The sequence below is a fragment of the Neofelis nebulosa genome, chromosome 8, assembly GCF_028018385.1.
Source record: "Neofelis nebulosa isolate mNeoNeb1 chromosome 8, mNeoNeb1.pri, whole genome shotgun sequence".
Classification (NCBI taxonomy): domain Eukaryota; kingdom Metazoa; phylum Chordata; class Mammalia; order Carnivora; family Felidae; genus Neofelis; species Neofelis nebulosa.
In genome coordinates, this window is record NC_080789.1 from 122255745 (window position 1) to 122274275 (window position 18531).

At 43.0% G+C, this 18531-nt stretch overlaps 1 protein-coding gene across 1 annotated transcript in view; it reads left to right on the forward strand.

The window, feature by feature from the left end:
* Positions 1–7171: 7171 nt before the first annotated feature.
* LOC131483916 (uncharacterized) overlaps positions 7172–18531 on the forward strand; it is a 103336-nt gene continuing 91976 nt past the window's right edge. The window contains exon 1 of the mRNA XM_058682269.1: positions 7172–7267. Within this exon, the coding sequence (XP_058538252.1) occupies positions 7172–7267 (96 nt within the window). The remainder of the gene's footprint in view (positions 7268–18531) is intronic.

Below are 18531 nucleotides of genomic sequence, written 5' to 3' on the forward strand. Positions count from 1 at the left end.
CAAATTACAACTTACAACTTTTATTTCTGAAAGAAGTGATCCTGGAGAGATAAGAAGGTAACTTATTTTAAGCTTTATTTGCCCTTGTCTTTAGCTGCCATAAATATCCTTTTCTAAATGGCTTCAGGGTCTGTACTTAAAAAAAGAAAGATCATGACTAAATTGAAAGGAAACTGGTGACTAAAAAGTAAGCTTTCTCATGAAAGAGGAAAACACAAAAGACTGTTGAGTGTATCCAAGAAACATAATATAAACCTGAGTCTTATGGGCAATGCTCACTCTAAAATTTCATGTACTGTGAAATGATAAATGCCTATTCCAGACTCTGAATACTTTACTTTTCAAAATGTCCTATGGCTCTATTTTATCTGTCTCAGACACAGAGGTTGGAATGTTATTTGTGAGCTAGGCCTAGAGCTGGTCAATATTTTTACTTCTTAATTGGATGGAATATTCTGAAACCATCACATAGGTGTCTGAATGTGAAGTTTTGATTTTAGGATTTCACACACACACACACACACACACACACACACACACACACACATCACCTTAACTAGAGATGTCAAGACTCACGTTTGAGTTTAGTCCTCTAGCTTTCGCTGTTAGGGAACAGTTTAATGCTAAAGTAGTTTAAAGCGTCCATTTTAATGCAACTTCTCTAATAGAAGAATAGAAGAAGAAATCTGGGTGGTTGTTGTTGTTTTGTTTTGTGTGTGTGTGTTTGTGTGTTTGCTGTTTGGTCCGTGTAAAGCTGTCGTCTGAAAAACTAGACATACAAATAATCAACCGTCGATAGTGACTTAAATGTTTCAAATTTTAAAGGTCAGTCAGTAAATACATCAGTAGTCATAAAATAGCAGGGTTATGATGACCGAGGCTCACCCGCAAGTGGGCATGCGCCGTCGGTGGCTTTCAGGGTGACTGGGTTCGAGGGCCGCGCGGCCCGCCGCAGCTCAGCTTCTAAGGCGCCAAGTCTGGGCGGCGCTTGTGCTGTATTGCGGGGTCTGGGGTTATCCGAGCACGCCGGGAACCGGTGACACGCAGCAAGCTCTGCCGTTAGAGTTGGCCGGGCAAGGAGGACACAGTGGTCCGGTGGAACACGGGAGTGAAGACGTTTCCTTTTAGGTGCAGAACCAGTGAAGCGCTGACCCACACGCCCAAGGACAGTGGGGTTCGGTAACGCTCTCCGCCTTGACCTGCTGCGCTCCATCAGCCTGAAGGGTCCGTCGCTTCCAGCCTCCAGCCTCCAGCCACTCCACCTCTGAAGGATGCAGAAGCGAGGGCCCAGGGAAGTAGCAGGCGGCGCAGGGCCATGCGGAACCCGACGGCGCGGGGCCCCCCGCAAGGATCCCGCTTCGCTGAGGCCGCTCTGCACCGGTCAGCGCGAGGAGCCGGGCCCAGACCCGCCGTAGCCCCGGGACGTCCTTCCCGCTCCGGCGTCGTCCTGCCCGGGGGGCCCTCGGAGGCTCGGGGGTGGCGGGGGACAGCGGACCCGGAGGCTGGGGTGCAGACGCCGCAAACCCAGGGCTTCTGCAGCTCCAGCTAGGACTTAACTTTGAGACAAGGACAATGTCAACTACAAAGGGAATAAGAGAGGGGAGGGGTGCGAACAAAGCGTACTTTGGATGCGTTTGGCACTCTCACCACGGGCAGAGATCTGATTTGACGGAAACCAGCATTTGGCGGGGAGGGGGGCCCGGGGCGAGATGACCTATGATTCCTGAACCGCCGTCAGCTGCTCTGGAACTCAACCCCGAAGGAGCTTCGCGACAACGACCGCACCTAAAATCCCTGGGAATGGCACCACGAAGACCAGTGCTCCGGGGCCGCCTCCTGGACGCGCGCTCCGAGGCTGGCGCTGGCCGGTCCTTCCCACCGGACCCGCCCGGACCGCGACCGCGTGGACATTCTTCCGGCAGCCGGGAGAGGCCTGGCGGCCTGGGCCAGGCGCCGCGTCGGGCAGCCCGGGCTCCCGGCCGCGCTGGACGCGGGCCCCCGGCGCGAGCGCGCGGCCCCAGGCCGGGCCGCCCCCCCGCCGCTCCCGCCTCGCAGGTGGAGGTGGCTCCGCCGGCCGAGTGCCAGCCCCGAAGCCCAGCTCCCTCGAGGAAGCCTCTATTTTCGGGCGCCGCGCCCCGCAACCCACCCCCCCCCCCCGCCACCCCGGCGTGCGTGCGCCCCCCGCCTCCTCCCCACGGGTTTAGTTCGTCTTTTTCGGTTTCTTTCTTCGACGCTTCTCGGTTCCCCATCCCCGCGGCAGCAGTCGCCCCCAGCCAAGCCCGTGCGCCGACCTGGAGGGCTGCGGCGGGGCCCCTGCGTGGCGCGCCCTCCCCGCCCGGGGGGCCGAGGGGAGGCCGGCGCGCGGCGGAGAGGCGCGGGGGGCGGGAGGTGCGCGAGCGGCCCCGGCCGGGGAGGGGGCCGCGCGGGGGCCCGGGCCGCAGGCGCTCGTCCCCTCCCGGGCCCTCCGTCCCTCCCCATCTGTCGGACCGAAGCTGCTGAAGCTGCAGAAATGTGCTGGCGCCTGTCCACCGGCTGCAAACAAAACCCAACAAAACGCGGCGAGGGGGAAAAGCGAATATGGCGCTGCTGAAAATGGAGCCTCGGCATCTAAGAACGTCTCTCTTTGCTCCGTCGCCTCTTGCTTCGTCGATTTTGCCCCCAGGTCCTTCAACGTGACGCCTCCTTCGCGGCCCTCCGGGTGCTGCCAACCCCACCACCCGTTTTCCTGTTCTTATCCGCAGCCTCCTTTCCGCCGCTTTTCCTTCTTTTCTTTCCCCTCTCGGTTCCTCTTTCTCCATTTTGTGTCACAGGCGCTTTTCTTCTCAGTTCCCTCTCTGGGCTCGCAGCACCCCCGCCCCCGCCCCCGTCTCACTTTATTGTGTGTGTGTGTGTGTGTCCGTGTCCGGGAGCGGCGCCGAGGGCAGGGCTGGCGAGGCCAGGTGGTGGGCTGGTTTGGCAAAGAAAGGTCTTCTCCTAGGACCCCAGAATCTCCTGGAGAGACTCGCGCCTTGCCTGGCAGCGGCGGGGACCTTCGCCTCCTTCCGTCGCCCACGGCGCTGCCCCCGGACTCGCGCGACAGACACCGTCTCACCAGCCGAGGGCCACCCGCCCAGGAGGAGGCTCAGGGTGGGCGCCTAAGTGAATACCTTTAAAAGAGAGAGGGGGCGGGGGGTGGGAAGGCTTGGACTCTCGAATCTCGCTTTTGCAGCGTTCGAGGGCACGGCACGGTTTGCGTAGATGTGGAATCTGAATCTCATTTTCCCCGGGGGTGACTCCCAAGGACCATTGTAAGAGGAGCATGCAAAGGAGACAGCAATGTGAATCGTATTTTTCTTGTTTTGTTTTGAACACAGGGAACCCCAGGCACTAAGATAGTTATGTTTCTAAGGATCAACTTTTTTTTTTTTTAATAACTTTTCTCTTTTACAATCATAGCAGACTTTGATCCCCTAAAAAAAAAAAAAAAGGATGAACTCTTTCGGGAGACTAATGCTTTTTGAATACCTAACGCCCCCAAATTGAGGTTCTGGCACAGTTTCTCTTATGATTTTGAAGTTCAAGGTCTCTAAGCGCTGTTCAGTGAAACAATGAGAAATATGTTGCTACATTAAAGGTAAAGCAGAAGGTGGTGTTTTCTGCCTTCGTAGTGGAGACGCTTGGATTTGGTTTGGGTTTTTTTTGTTTTTGTTTTTTTTTTGGTTTGGGATGGGAACAGTTTGCCTGGGTTCCATGAAAGAAGCCACTGGGAGAAGCTCCGTCAAGTGAGAGACTTCATTCAGTCAACACAAACGTGAGAAGCACTGACATCATTTTCTGACCCGAGTGCCTCTTCCAGTCTTAGTAAAAAAAGGTCCATCCACATACAGTATTTGAAAACAAAATGATTTTGCCTCCCAGTACGCTTTTTTAACCAACTGTATTTCACTTTGTTCATAGTTGCTAGTGCATTATCATCATCTGGCCAGTTTGATCTCCTCACTGTGGTCTGTCAGAACCTCATCCTCCAGAAAAAAAAAAAAAAAAAAAAGTAATAATACAAATATTCATCCCTTATGTGACTCTAAATGTTCCTGGAATTATTTGAAAAGATCAAATTTTTATAACGAGATGCTTTTTTAAAAATGTATTAAGGAAGTGTTCTTTGAAGGAATCTTAGAATGTTTCTTTTTTAAAAATTAACTTCCTTGGTTTTTCATGAATTGCTTTTGATTCAAGTTAGGTTACGTATCTTACTTTCAGATTATTTCTCTGTGAAAGAAAGGAGAAAGGAAGCAGGTCTTGGCAGGAACTAAACCAGTGTAACTAGGCCTTATTAAGAGCCTAAATCTGTAAATTGGTACCCTCACAATATGCTTATCAAACTGAGTTTGGTGTGTGTTCTCTTCCGACTAAAATAGTTGACTTACAAGTCTTAAAAAAAATAGGTTAAAACTTGTTTTAAATTCAGGTCCTACTTTGTTAATGTTTTTCTCCTGGTAGATAAACAAGAGGAGTCTAACTTGAAGGTAGGTAGATTTTGGTTTTTCCCCAGACAAGATTTCTTAAAATGGGCAAAGTTAGGAAGTTATTAGTACCCTTTAGTTTAATTGGAATGATTCAATACTTTGGCCATGTTAATCCTATTAAGATGTTATTTCCTGTTCAGGGGTGGGGGTGAGGTGGGGGATAAATTAAGGCACAACTTGGATTAATCTACATGGACCACTTTGTATATCCTCTAAGCAGTGGGGGCTAGAAAAAAGTATCAGTTATCCAAAAAAATATATGTATTTTGAGAACCAGTAACGTTCAGAGTCCACTGAGGTAGTATATTGAGGAGGATATAGGTAAATCATGGAGTATGTTGTCGAGGAGTTGACCGATTATAAAGGAGTAATTAATTCTTTATTTTCTTTCATTAGACAAATTCATATTGAAAAACCAATCCTGACCTTATCCCACTCACAAATTAAAATTCGATCTTGATCTTATCCCACTCACAAATTAAATTTCAGACAGATGAAAACCTTAAATTAAAAAAATAATAGAACTTCAAAAATATTGGAGGGGCCCCTGTGTGGCTCAGTTGGTTAAGCATCCAACTCTTGATTTTGACTCGAGTCATGATCTCACCATTTGTGAAATCAAGCCCCACGTTGGGCTCTGGGTCACCAACTCGGAGCCTTGGAGCTTGTGTCTCCTCTGTCTCTGTCTCTCCTCTGTCTCTGTCTCTCCATGCTGGTGAGTGCTCTCTCTCTCTCTCTCTCTCAAAATAAACATTAAAAAATATATTAGAATGTAATACAGGAGAATATCTTCATGACCTTGGAGTAAGGGAAGATTACAATACACAATGTAGAAATGAAATGATAAATTACATATTCTTTTTTTTTTTTTTTAATTTTTTTTGACGTTTATTTATTTTTGAGACAGAGAGAGACAGAGCATGAGTAGGGGAGGGTCAGAGAGAGAGGGAGACACAGAATCCGAAACAGGCTCCAGGCTCTGAGCTGTCAGCACAGAGCCCGACGCGGGGCTCGAACTCACGGACCGTGAGATCATGACCTGAGCCGAAGTCGGCCGCTTAACCAGCTGAGCCACCCAGGCGCCCCTAAATTACATATTCTGTAAGTGAGAGTATAGTCTACTGACAGGAAGGATACATGCTGACTTCAAAAAAAAAAAAGATTTCTTCTTAGGGAGAAAGGGAAGAAGGAAGGAGGAGAAGAAGTCCAAAGGGGGTGTCTCTTTGTAAAAGGGTCGGAGGGAACAGTTGCAAGATGTTAACCCTTTGTGTTCTTTGTACTTTCTTATAAGCTTGCTATAGTTCATTTAAAATTCTGTAACAGCAATTCCTAATCCAAAAGACAAACCAATGACACATTTCTTTTTCTCAGCCCATTATAATCCTTGTGAGCTGGTGTTCACATGTATGGCAACAAAGTAGACATCATTTCCCTGTAGTTTTCCTGAATAATCTTTAAAGGGTATGTGATGTTCACAGCCGAGATTTTCCCCTCATATGGTGTCTCTCTGTTGTAAGCTTGTTTTCTGAGCAGATCTAGTGGGAAGAGAGAAACATGTTTGAAAGTATGACTCAGCATAAAAGCATTTATTCTCAAGTGATGAAATCACTCAACTGTTTTTTAAAAGTGAGCAAATTAAAAACCCTCCATACCATTATAGAAAAACCCTTTTAAAAAAAAGTTTCATTTATTTATGTAATCTCCAAACCCAATGTGGGGCTCGATCCCATGACCTCAAGATCAAGAGTTGCATGTTCCTCTGAGTCAGCCAGGCATCCCGCTGTTGAAATACTCCAGAAAAATCTAACAGTTTCAGGCCTAGCATGTAAAATTTATTATTTAGGCATGTCTAGTATTTTTGTGCAGATCACATATCAGGAATTTGGTCTTTTGGAAGCATATGTGTGGTCCCATTCTCTCATTTTATATGGCAGGAGTTCATAGGATGTTTAATTCTACCATTGGTACTTTTCATGAACAGAAGTTTTGTTTACTTGTAACTTCCTCAGGGGCTATTCATATTTTGGCAGCGCTGAAATGATGTAACAATTCATTTGCTTTGAGACCTTATGTTTGTAGTAGGTCAAGACAAGCAACATGAAGCAAGATGGTTATTGTTTGGCTTCCTCATGCGTGAACCGAGGCGGTTTTCACACCCACTGAGTCACACAGCGGGCGTCGCCAATACAATCACGCCCAATAAAGGTCAGAAAGTTAGACAAAGAAGAAGCATCACTCTTCGGCACAGGTGGATCCTGCTAATTTTGCCAAAGTAATCTTCTGAAAGTTCCAAAGCTACTCAAAAACCTTCTATGGCCCCCTATTGCCAACACAATTGCAGCCCGAGTCTCTTTTTGGGTATTAGAGGCCCCAGTAGCCTCATTTCATTTGCATTTCCAGCCTCATTTCCAAATACTCCCAAACAATCTCTGTGTCCTGTAGCAGACAAACCGTAGTGTTTGTAACATGTCCATTAGAGTGATCGGTACTTACGGTCTCTCTTTTCTTTCTTTCTGTATCAATGAGTGTAACAGAAAACCTAGCTAAAATAGACATTTATATTTCCATATGACAAGAAGTCTAGAGGTAAAGAGTTGCTGGTGTTTTCTCGATGATGTGATGTCAGAGCTCTGCAATTCATTTGACCTTCACTTCATGGTTACAAAATGGCTGCTGCAAATCCAGGAATCACATCTTCACCCCGGGTTCGAAGGCGGGAAGGCAAGCAGAAAGTGTATTCTTCAGGAGCTTTTCTCAAAGAGGTAAAATGTTTTCTAAAATATTGCAGCCACTAAGGGAGTTCCCCTTACATACCATTAGTGAGCACTTTACCATATTATCATCCCTAGTTTAGGGTCTGGACCCACCTTTCTACACCAACGGGAATCTTCTCCATGCCTAAAGAAAACTGGAATTCTGGTTAGCAAGGAATAAATGGGGGAATGACTGGAGGCAGTGAACACTGCCACATTTTCCAGTCTGTTCCTCAACAACTGTAAACCAGCCTCTCCCGGTCCCTCTCTTGAAACATCTTTGATTAATATCATCAGTGACTTTTAGACCTTTTCATCCATGTTTATTTTTCTAATTTATCACTTTTTGTGGTTCTCAACCACACCCTCCCTCTAATTTCTTCATTCATCACATATCCATTCTTCTCCTCAGTATAGTGGTGAGTATCCCCACCTGTCATCAAATATCCACTCATCACTTACTCTGTATCAGGCACTCTGCTAGGTGAAGAGAATATAGCAATGAATCATGCATAGTCTTGGCCCTCCACAAGTTTGTGGTCTAGCGAAGGAGACAGGTGAACAAATAAATGCAGAAGAATCTCTGTGATCGAATGAAAGAAAATAGAGCACAAAGAAAGGCGCAGTCATTTATGTCACTCAGGCGCTATGCTTCTTTTCAGGGAAGGGAAGGGGTAGTACAGCCATCAACAAAGACAATCTCACTGTTGCCTGTTACCCACCCTAGGAAAATACAGATCTCTACAGAAAATGGGGAGCAGGATAGGAACCAGGGGAGGGCTACCTCTTCTGTTGCCCTGACAAATACAAATAGAATTCCAGATAATAGCCAGTCAATTGTTTCTATCCCTTCCCTTCCCTTCCCTTCCCTTCCCTTCCCTTCCCTTCCCTTCCCTTCCCTTCCCTTCCCTTCCCTTCCCTCCCCTCCCCTCCCCTCCCCTCCCCTCCCCTCCCCTTCCCTTCCCTCCTCTTCCCTCCTCTTCCTTCCTCTTCCCTCCTCTCCTTTCCCGTACCCTCCCATCCTCCCTACTCTCCTCTCTTTTCTTTTCTAACTTCTAATAATGCAACTCATACAGAATCCACCCAGTATAGGGTTTATGGAGCGACATCCCTGATTTATTTACTTCATTTTGTGTTCTATCGAAGGGACCAGCTCTCATTCCTAGACCCTGGATAGACCATGTCTCTACTCTCTTAATGTCAGAGCCTAATCACTGGGGATGGCAGGAAGGACACATTTGAGGAGATGTAAGCCTATCTGTGGAGTTGTAGAGTAGGATTGGGGGAGAAGGAAAGGCATGACAAGGAGAGAAATGAGGCTGGAGAGGTGGGTAAGGGCCAGTTCATGGTGTACTGAGGGGCGTGAACACACTTGGTAGGTCATAGGTTCCCCAACTTTCTCAGTTCCTTGTACCTTTAGTGTCTCCATGATTTTTTCATGATGTCTTAGGCCAAAGGAAATACCCAACAGTTCTCTTCATGGAGTAGTTATGTTCAAACGCATGATAGTGATAGTCTGGGGTCTAATACATGTTGCACTTGCCTCACAAACAAAAAATATCCTGCTGTAACTCCATGAGTTCACCGTGGCACTCTAGGGTGACTCATGTGCAGTTTGGGAACCATGATACAGCTAATCAAATTTTTTGTCATTTGGTGAATTAAATATTTGCTTTTGTATTTTAGAAAGATCACTCTCTCAAGTGTATTGCCGGGTTAATTGGAGTAAAGTCACGATGGGAGGTAGGGGGACCATGACTTAATGGTAACCATTTAGGAAAGAAATGGTCAGGATGTAAAATGAGATGAACGAACGAGAATGTCATTGAATCTCAGATATGTTACAGTGGTGGAATGGATAGGCTTGCCTTATCAATTGGTTTGGGAGAAAGAAAGAGACAGGGTGATTCCTAGATTGTAAGGTTGGGTTAAAATGTACCTGAGGGTAGAGATATAGGAAGAAAAACATGTTCTTGGGAGGAACAGTTCCTGTTTTCATGTTGTCACTGAATTTGATGTCTATAAGGACAGGACGGCTATATCGTGTTGCACATCAGGAATGAATCTGGAAAAGAAATAGAAATCGATAAGCTATCAGTATGGAGAGATGACAACATGAGAGCAAATGAGATTAGAATAGATGTAGATGAGAGTAGACCAGACTAGAAGAAGCACGCCCATATTTAGACTCAACAGAGGAAGAGGGTCCTGCAAAGGAGCTGGAACCAGGAGAGGGGTCACTGAAGCTTGTGTAAGGTATCCTGTTCCAATGAAACCCGGACTCTTCCCTACTATTGCTCTGTTGTACTAGATATCACAGTCTTCCTTTTCTTCTGTGTGTGTTGGGGGGGTGCAGCGGGAATGCCGAGTAAAGCTTCATAGAGACAGAATCACAGAGAACCATGCATGGGCTTCATTCTGCGGTGGAGACTGCAGTGGGGGTTGGGTGGGCGGGCAAGGGGCAAGGGGAGGTGAGTCGCACACGCTGAAAGGAAGGTTTTGTGCAGGGGCACCTCAGGCACATGTCCAAGGAGCTGCCTTTTCTGAATCCCCAGGAAGGAAGCACCATTTTGATGCTGACATTTTAAGAGAAAATAAAGCAATGGTCTGTTTGCAGAATCAAATGCAAGACAGTGACAAAATAAGGACTGGAGAAAGCCCCTGCAATCTGACAATTTGGAGGGTTGTGGTGACTTATTTAAACACGTTGTTGCAGTAGAGGAAGGCAGAAACTGGAGGAGATCAGGGAATAGCAGACATGTAAACAAATAATAACAATGTAATATAATAAGATACGTTTTATATCAGGCAGGGTGACCTTCTTCTACTTCTGTATTTACTAACCACTTCTTATCAGTGCCTGTTACTAGTAGAATAATTTCTGACCGCTCTGAAAAGTCTGTCCCCAGGGTTCTGTCCTAGTTCCTTTCTTCTGTCTGCTTGCATTTCCTAAGCAATTCCATCCAATTTAGGACCTTAACCAGCACCCACAGACCCACGATATCTCAATTTATATTTCTTTTTTTTTTTTTAAGTCTATCTTTATTTATTTTGAGAGAGAGACAGAGAGCAAGCAGGGGAGGGGCAGAGAGAGAGGAAGAGAGAGAATCCCAAGCAGGCTCCACGCTGTCAGTGCAGAGCCCGATGCAGGGCTCAAACTCATAAACTGTGAGATCACAACCTGAGCCAAAGTCAAGAGTTGGACCCTTAACTGACTGAGCCACCCAGGTGCTTCTCTCAATTTATATTTCTAGTTCCCTGACTTTCTGAGCTTGAGTTCTACATGTGCACTACTGGGTACATGCTAGGTATTTAATCAATGTATACTAATTAATTTAAAAGTTGACCCTAAATACATTGATGACACAGAAGGAAATTTAAATATCAAGTCACTGCATTTTACATAGTGAGTAGGGGGAGAAGTGTTTCCTGCCAAATTTGTCATACAATTTCAGTAAATAACTGGAAGCTACGTGACAGTTTCAGCTTGGGAATTGGGTTAGATCCAGTGAGTCGCAGTGAATCAATAGGTAAAAAGATGCAGATTTGCAAATCAGAATGTAGGTTCTGTTGCTAATTTGGGGCAATATAGCTAATTCTCTGTGCTTCATTTGCAAACTAGTAAACAATTCGAAGGCACAGTTTTGTGTCCTGTTTTTATTTATTTTTACTGAGATGTAGGTCGCCTACCACAAAATTCCCGCTTTCAAAGTGTACGATTCAGTGTATATACAGAGTTGTGTAGCCATCACTAGTATCTAATTCCAGATCATTTTCATCACCTCCGGAAGAAACCCCAAGCCCTTCTCAGTCACCTTCCAATCCTCCCTCCCCCACTTTCTGCCTTCTCCTTTCTGTCTCCACAGTTTTGCTTATTCTAGACATTTCAGATAAAAGGAATCATACCCTATGTGGTCTTCTGTGTCTGGCTTCTTTCCCTTAGCATGAAACAAACAAACAAACAAACAAACAAACAAACAAATCTTAGCATAAAGTGTTCAAGGTTCACTCATCCTACAGCATGTGTCAGTACCTCATTCCTTTTTATGGTTAAATCATACTCCATCCACTGGACACACCACACTTTGTTGATCAGTTAGTTCATCACTTGATGGACTAGGTTGTTTCCACTTTTTAGCTATTATGAATAATGCTATTATAAACATTGTGCAAGTTTTTGTGTGGCTGTTTCCAATCGTCTAGGGGTGGAATTCCTGTGTCAGATGGTGACTCTGTGTTTAACATTTTGAGGCACTCCCGAACTGTTTTCCAAAGTGCCTGCATCACTCTGCGCTCCCAGCAGCAATGTTTAAAGGTTCCAGTGTCTCCACATCCTCATCTACACTTGTTCATCTCTTTTATCATTGCCATGTTCGTAGATATGAAGTAATAGCTCACTGTGGTTTGATTTGCATTTTGCTGATGACTAATGATATTGAGCAATTTTTTCACGTGTCTGTTGGCCAGTTGTATATCTTCTTTGGAGGAATGTCTACAAATGCTTTCCCATTTTTAAATTGGGTTATTTTTCTTTTCATGAATGCATTGTAAGCGTTCTTTATATATCCAGATGTTAAACCCTTCTCCGATATGTGATTTGCAAATATTTTCTCCTATTCTGTGGGTTTTATTTTCTGCTTTCTTTAAAAAAATTTTTTTTAATGTTTATTTATTTTTGAGAGAGAGAGAGAGAGAGAGAGACAGAGAGAGAGAGAGAGAGAGAGAGAGAGTGAGCCAGGGAGGGGCAGAGAGAGAGGGAGACACAGAATTGGAAAGAGGCTCCAGGTTCTGAACACAGAGAGACTGATGTGGGGCTCAAACCCATGAATTGTGTGATCATGACCTGAGCCAAAGTCAAGAGTTGGACACTTAACTGACTGAGCTCCCCAGGTGCCCCTCCACTTTCTTGATAGAGTCCTTTGAGGCACCAAATTTTTTAAATTTTGATGACATTCAACTTATCTACTTTTTCTCTCATTGCTTGTGCCATTTTTAAAAAAGAAATTATTGCCTAATCCACAGTTTTAAGAAACTACGGCCAATTTTTTTCTACCAGTTTTAGCTCTTACATTGATGTGCTTTTTTTAATTTTATTTTTTTGAGTAGGCTTCACACCCAATGTGGGATTTGAATTCATGACCTTGGGATTCAGAGTCACATGCTCTACCACCTGAACCAAACAGGGGCCCCACATTAATGTCTTTAATCCATTTTGAGTTAATTTTTATATACGGTGTGAGTTAGGGATCCAACTTCATTCTTCTTTATGTGGATATGTACTTGTCCCCTTTCTTGAAAAGGCTGTATTGTCCCTATTGAATTATGTTTGCACTCTTGTTGGAAAGCATTTGGCCACGGCATTTGAGAACTTCTGGGTTCTCAATTCTATTTCATTGATCTTTATGTCTATGCTCATGCCAGTAGCATAACTACAGTTCCAAAACAGTAAAGTGAATTGCATTGAAGAAATTCTCATTCTCAACCTCCTTGGTAATTCAAGGGATTGTGAGTCTGGATTTTCTTTCATAACTTTTTAAAAAGAATTCTCCATGTCAAATCTCCCATTTAAAATAACTAAATTGTATGCACAAATCTAAATTTAAATGCTCACTGGCAGGGAACTTTTATATAATTCTACTTATGTTGATGATGTGGGCTTTGGCAATCTCTTTCTCTGTGTATTCTGTGAAGCAGTTAAAAAGGCAATTATAGGGAGGCCTGGCTGGCTCAGTGGGTAGAGCATATGACTCTCTATTCAAAGTGCAAGTTCAAGCCCCACGTTGGGTGTGGAGCCTTCTTAAAAAAAAAAAAAAAAGTCAATTTTGAATTGAGGTATTCAAATTCATATTGTTAGGATACTTAATGTTAATCTAACTTCGATGCTGGGGTTTCACTTCACACAAAACCCTTCAAATGATTAATTTTAGAAAAAAATACTTTGTTTATCCTATGGATTTACATTAGGAATTCAAAATGCCTTTCCTCTAAATGCAAGAATTCTCAGAACCCCAAAATCTCAACTCTAGCATAATAGAATGTGCTGATTCAATTGTAGTCTCTGTATTTCTGTCATTGATACATTTCACAGAAAAAAGAAAAAGTATAAACAGTATTCCCTAGGTAGAGGAGATATGATAGCAAGGAGAGTCTGACATGAAGGAGAAAAAATAATTCTCTCGGACTGTCATAGACAGGTGTATTGGATTCTTTAAGAACAACTTTTAAAGGAGTTAAGGGAAGATCTTTTTTCTTAATAAGAAAAGGCTTTTTTCCCCTAAGTAAAGAGATCACAAGTTCTTTTTTGTTTTCACAAAGGGGAGCACTTGGCACAATGTTTCTGTTGAGATTACTGGTTGAATTGTGCATGGATCTCCTGTTATCGCTGAGAGGATTTTTTTTTTTTTTTAATCTCTGTGATTATTTAGACAGTGCTAAATCTTTGGCAAAATCTCTGCTCCCTGTGTTTTATTGGTCATGCTTAAGAACTGTGTGATAGTTAATTTTATGTGTCAATTTGACTGGGCTAAAGGATGCCCAGATAAGCTATTAAAACATTATTTCTGGGTGTGTCTGTGAAGTTGTTTCCAGAGGAGATTAGCATTTGAATTAGTAGACTGAGTAAAGAAAATCCCCCTCACCAATGTGGGCTGGCATCATCCATCTGAGGATGGATGGCTGGGGGGCCTGACTGGAACAAAATGGCAGAGGAAGGGCAAATTTGCTTTCTCCTTAAGCTGGGACAGCCATCTCTGCCCCAGGCTTTGGCAGCCCTGGTTGTTAGAGCCTTTGCGTTTGGACTGGAATCACCAGCCTTCTGGGTCTCCAGCTCGCAGACAGCAGCTTGTGAGACTTCTCAGCCTCCATAACCCTGAGAGCCAATCCTTCAAAACAAATCTTTTTCTGTATATCTGTGTATATCCTTTTTAGTTCTTCTTCTCTGGAGAATCCTAATACAAACTGTGGGAGGCAACCCAGGACTAGAGGAGGTGCCCTTGATTACACCTTGACATATCCCAGCAGGTCTATGTGAATCTTAGAATTGCAGTCTTAGAAATTCAAGTTGATCTGTCCACCAAGGGGCTAACAGGTGCGGAAGACTCGATTCTTCATAAGCAAGTATAAGAAGGATTTGGTTTTTAAACTCTGCAACACTCAATGACCATTCATCAAGGGTTGCATCTTACCAAAGAATCAGAACCAATTCCATGCAATGGTTACTCCCCTTTCCGGTGGGTGTTTCTCAAGAGACGTAGTGTCGGATCAGAATTCTTTGGTGAATATGTAACTGAAAGAAACAAACAAACAAGATGTGGTTCAGGGACTCCTACGTAAAAACTTAAATTATTATTTCAAGAATATTCCTGTTTAAGTGGTTGAGACCATTCATATGGTATGATGTAGAGAAACTTAAAGTTCTATTTCTGCTGAATAGAATAGAATAGAATAGAATAGAATAGAATAGAATAGAATAGAATAGAAATAGAATAGAAAAGTTCTATTCTAAACTCATGATAACACCACCCATCTTTGTGCTTATTCTAGCCCATTTTATTTTATTTTATTTTACTTTACCAGTGTTTCAGATTGGTGTTACAATGGCCAGTTTACTAAATGTGTCAGAGGGAGCAAAAGTACCTAACTTGAATCTAGTCATGAGGAAACACCAGACAAGCTGACATTTAGAGACATTTTACAAAATAACTGGCCAGTATTCTTTAGAAATGTCAACACCATCATGTGCAGGAGAGAGAAAGAGGGACGGACTCAAGAATGGTTACAGAGTTAAAAAGACTAAAGACATGACGATTGAATGCAAATCATGATCTTGAATTTTCTTTTGCAATAAAGGACCTTATTGGAACAATTGGTGAATGCCGAATAAGGTCTATATATTATGGCCTAACTGTAACAATGCTGTTATCAATGTGAAAATGCTAACTTTGAAAATTGCACTGTGGTCATTTAATAAAATTCCTTAATTTTAGGAAACACCCTGAAGTATTGAGGGGTTATCATGTCCGCAATTTACTCGTAAACAGATGAGGGAAAAAAATATCGAGAGAAAGAAAGAGAACAGGATAAAGTCAGTGTAGTAAGATATTACCATTTGGAAAATTTGGTTGAATTCTTCCTGCTACTCTTGCAACTTTTATTGGAGTCTGAAATTATGTCAAATAAAAAATTTGTAAGTAATGGGAGACTTTAAAGTTTCCCAATTGTTAAAAATAAGTTTGGGGCGCCTGGGTGGCTCAGTCAGTTGAGCGGCCGATTTCGGCTCAGGTCACGATCTCGCCGTCCGTGAGTTCGAGCCCCACGTCAGGCTCTGTGCTGATAGCTCAGCGCCTGGAGCCTGTTTCAGATTCTGTGTCTCCCTCTCTCTGACCCTCTCCTGTTCATGCTCTGTCTCTCCCTGTCTCAAAAATAAATAAAACGTTAAAAAAAATAAAATAAATAAGTTTAACTGTAAGTACAAGATTTATTGCGTAATTAAAAAAAGAAAATCGAGGCAGCGTAGCCTAGTGGTTAGGAAGGTAGTGTGGAGACGGTTGCCTTGATTTGAATCGTTGCTCTGTCACTTACAATTCTGTGATTTTGGGTAAGTTATTATGTTCTGAGTTTTCCCATCTGTTAGACAGTGATGATAATAATGGAACCTACTTCACAAGATTATTATAAAATTTAAACTAGTAAATATTTGCAAGGGATTTGAAAGAGCCCTTGACACGAAGTACTATGCAAGTATTTGTTAAATGAATACATTTAGGATGGCACTTTAGTCTTCATGGTATCGAAATCACCTTGAAGGATAGCAGTATTTTTTTTTTTAACTTTAAAAACTTTAACATTTACAGAAGTTTTTCTAGAAACAACTGATTTGGATTCTTATTGTCTCTTCTTGAACCAATGTCAGATTCTTGTCATGACCCTTGATAACCTCTTATACTAATTTTTGGCCTGCTTCATTATTAGGAATCTGTAAAATCTGCTAATATTTTACCAAAAATATTTAATACAGTTCACTCATTTTCACTTTTATTTTCAATTATCCAATATACTTATCTAACACACTAAGTCAGATGCTACAGGAGGCATAAAGATGGATCCCATTTCCTTTTTTTTTTTTTAATTTGTATTTATTTGTTTTGAGATGAAGAGAGAGAACCAGCAGCGGTGGGACAAAGAGAGGGAGAGAGACAATCCCAAGCAGGCTCCGTGCTGTCAGCACAGAGCCCAATGCAGGGCTCGAACTCAGCAACTGTGAGGCCATGACCTGAGCTGCAGACAAGAGTCGGACGCTTAACTGACTGAACCACCAGGCACCCAAAATGGATCACATTTCTGACCTCAAGGAGTATACGAAGGGGGCATTAAGTGCTAGATGGTTTACAAGAGGGAAAGATAATATCTAGTTCTCAAACTAGAGCAGGAAAGGCTTCATAGAGAAAAAGTCTTCACTATATGAGCCTGAAGAAAGCATAAGGCTTAAACAGGCAAGATGGCCAAGGGAGGGTGTTCTCCCTAGAGGGACGAGCAAAAACAAAGCACAGCAACCAGGACCAGCAGGCGGTACCTTCGGCAAATTATCTGAAGTTCAGACAGATTTGGAGTTTAAATTTTAAATCGCTGTAAGCCTTAGTTTTCTTATCCATAAAATGGGCATAACAACAGTCCCCATCTTACAGAGTAGATGAGAGAGAAATAGAATGAATGCGACCGACAGTAAATGCTCATTAAACGTTATTATTTTGGGTGCCCAGTTGTTGGAAACGAGCTGTATGTCAGGAAATAGGTATATTGGATATATTGGGTTAATACTGAATGGTGGGAATGCGTGTGCAAAGGAAATGAAGTGACAGTTGAGAGAAGTTATGAAGGTAGAATCTGTGACTTTGGGCCCGACCAAAGGTAAGAAAGAAAAGAAAGGAAACTGAGATGATGTCAAGGTTTCAACTCGGGCTGCTGGAAGAGTAGAAGCATCCTTACAGGGCCACCAGCTACCTTGTCAAGGGCCAAAACCTCATAACTTCGTCCCTCATGAACGCTGGACGTTGGGCTAGTGCTTTATTCATGTTATCACATATTTGAAAAATATCCTTTTCATGGGTTCCTACTTTAAATATAATAAATAAATACGAGATTTAAATAAATAATTTAAATAGATATTTAAATAAATCTAATTTAACAATATAATTAAAAAATATTTAAATAAATATGAGAGCACTCACTATGTCCAATAGTCTAGGATGAATCATTTTGTAATACTGCAAAATCTTTTTTTCCAACTATGGATTTAGCTGAGCTTGCTTTGTATATATGCATACACACATGCATATAATATTATATATACATATATATTTATATATAATATACATATATATAGATGCTATGGTTCACTATTCATGGAGTGGGCAGTTCATTGAGTACCTGCTCTTTATTTTTAATTTTTTTTTTTTAACGCTTATTTATTTTTGAGACAGAGAGAGACAGAGCATGAACGGGGGCGGGGCAGAGAGAGAGGGAGACACAGAATCCGAAACAGGCTCCAGGCTCTGAGCCATCAGCCCAGAGCCCGACTCGGGGCTCGAACTCACTGACCGCGAGATCCTGACCTGAGCTGAAGTCGGACGCTTAACCGACTGAGCCACCCAGGCGCCCCGAGGACCTGCTCTTTAAAAGGTACAGTCATCCTAATGACTTAGTTGACCTTAATTCAAGGTTTCCTATTCATTTTCTGGAAAGCAGCTGCAAGGAGAGAGCTATTCTTGGAGCATTAGTCTGCACCCTACCCCTATACCTGAAACTCTATTGGAACTGTGGAAACAGGGGGCAGTGGCTTCACCCTACATCTTTCTCTGCCTTTACTGGGAACATCTGGAGTTCACCAGGACCGTGACAGGGACTGGCGTTGCTCCTGAATAAATCCTCTTGGCCATAATGACTAGAGGCTTAGATCCTCTGGTTTAATCTAAGTTGCACCTTCTGATTGGATTAGATATTATTCTTTCATTTCCGTTACAGGAGGTCTAAAGAGTTATAACTTTTTGAAAAATGTAAACAGTGTATCTGCATAACTTCGTAAAAGTGAAAGAAATATATCCATGTGTTATTTTGCAATAGCTCTGTGAATTAGGCAGTGCAAAGTTGATAAATTCTCAAGAGTCAGTGAGCCTCTACTTCCTCCAAGACGGGCAATATTTAGCACTCTTCCTTCTCTATCTTGCTACCTTGCTGATTGAACTCCTTCCACACTGGTTTTCTCCTATTTCTGAGTT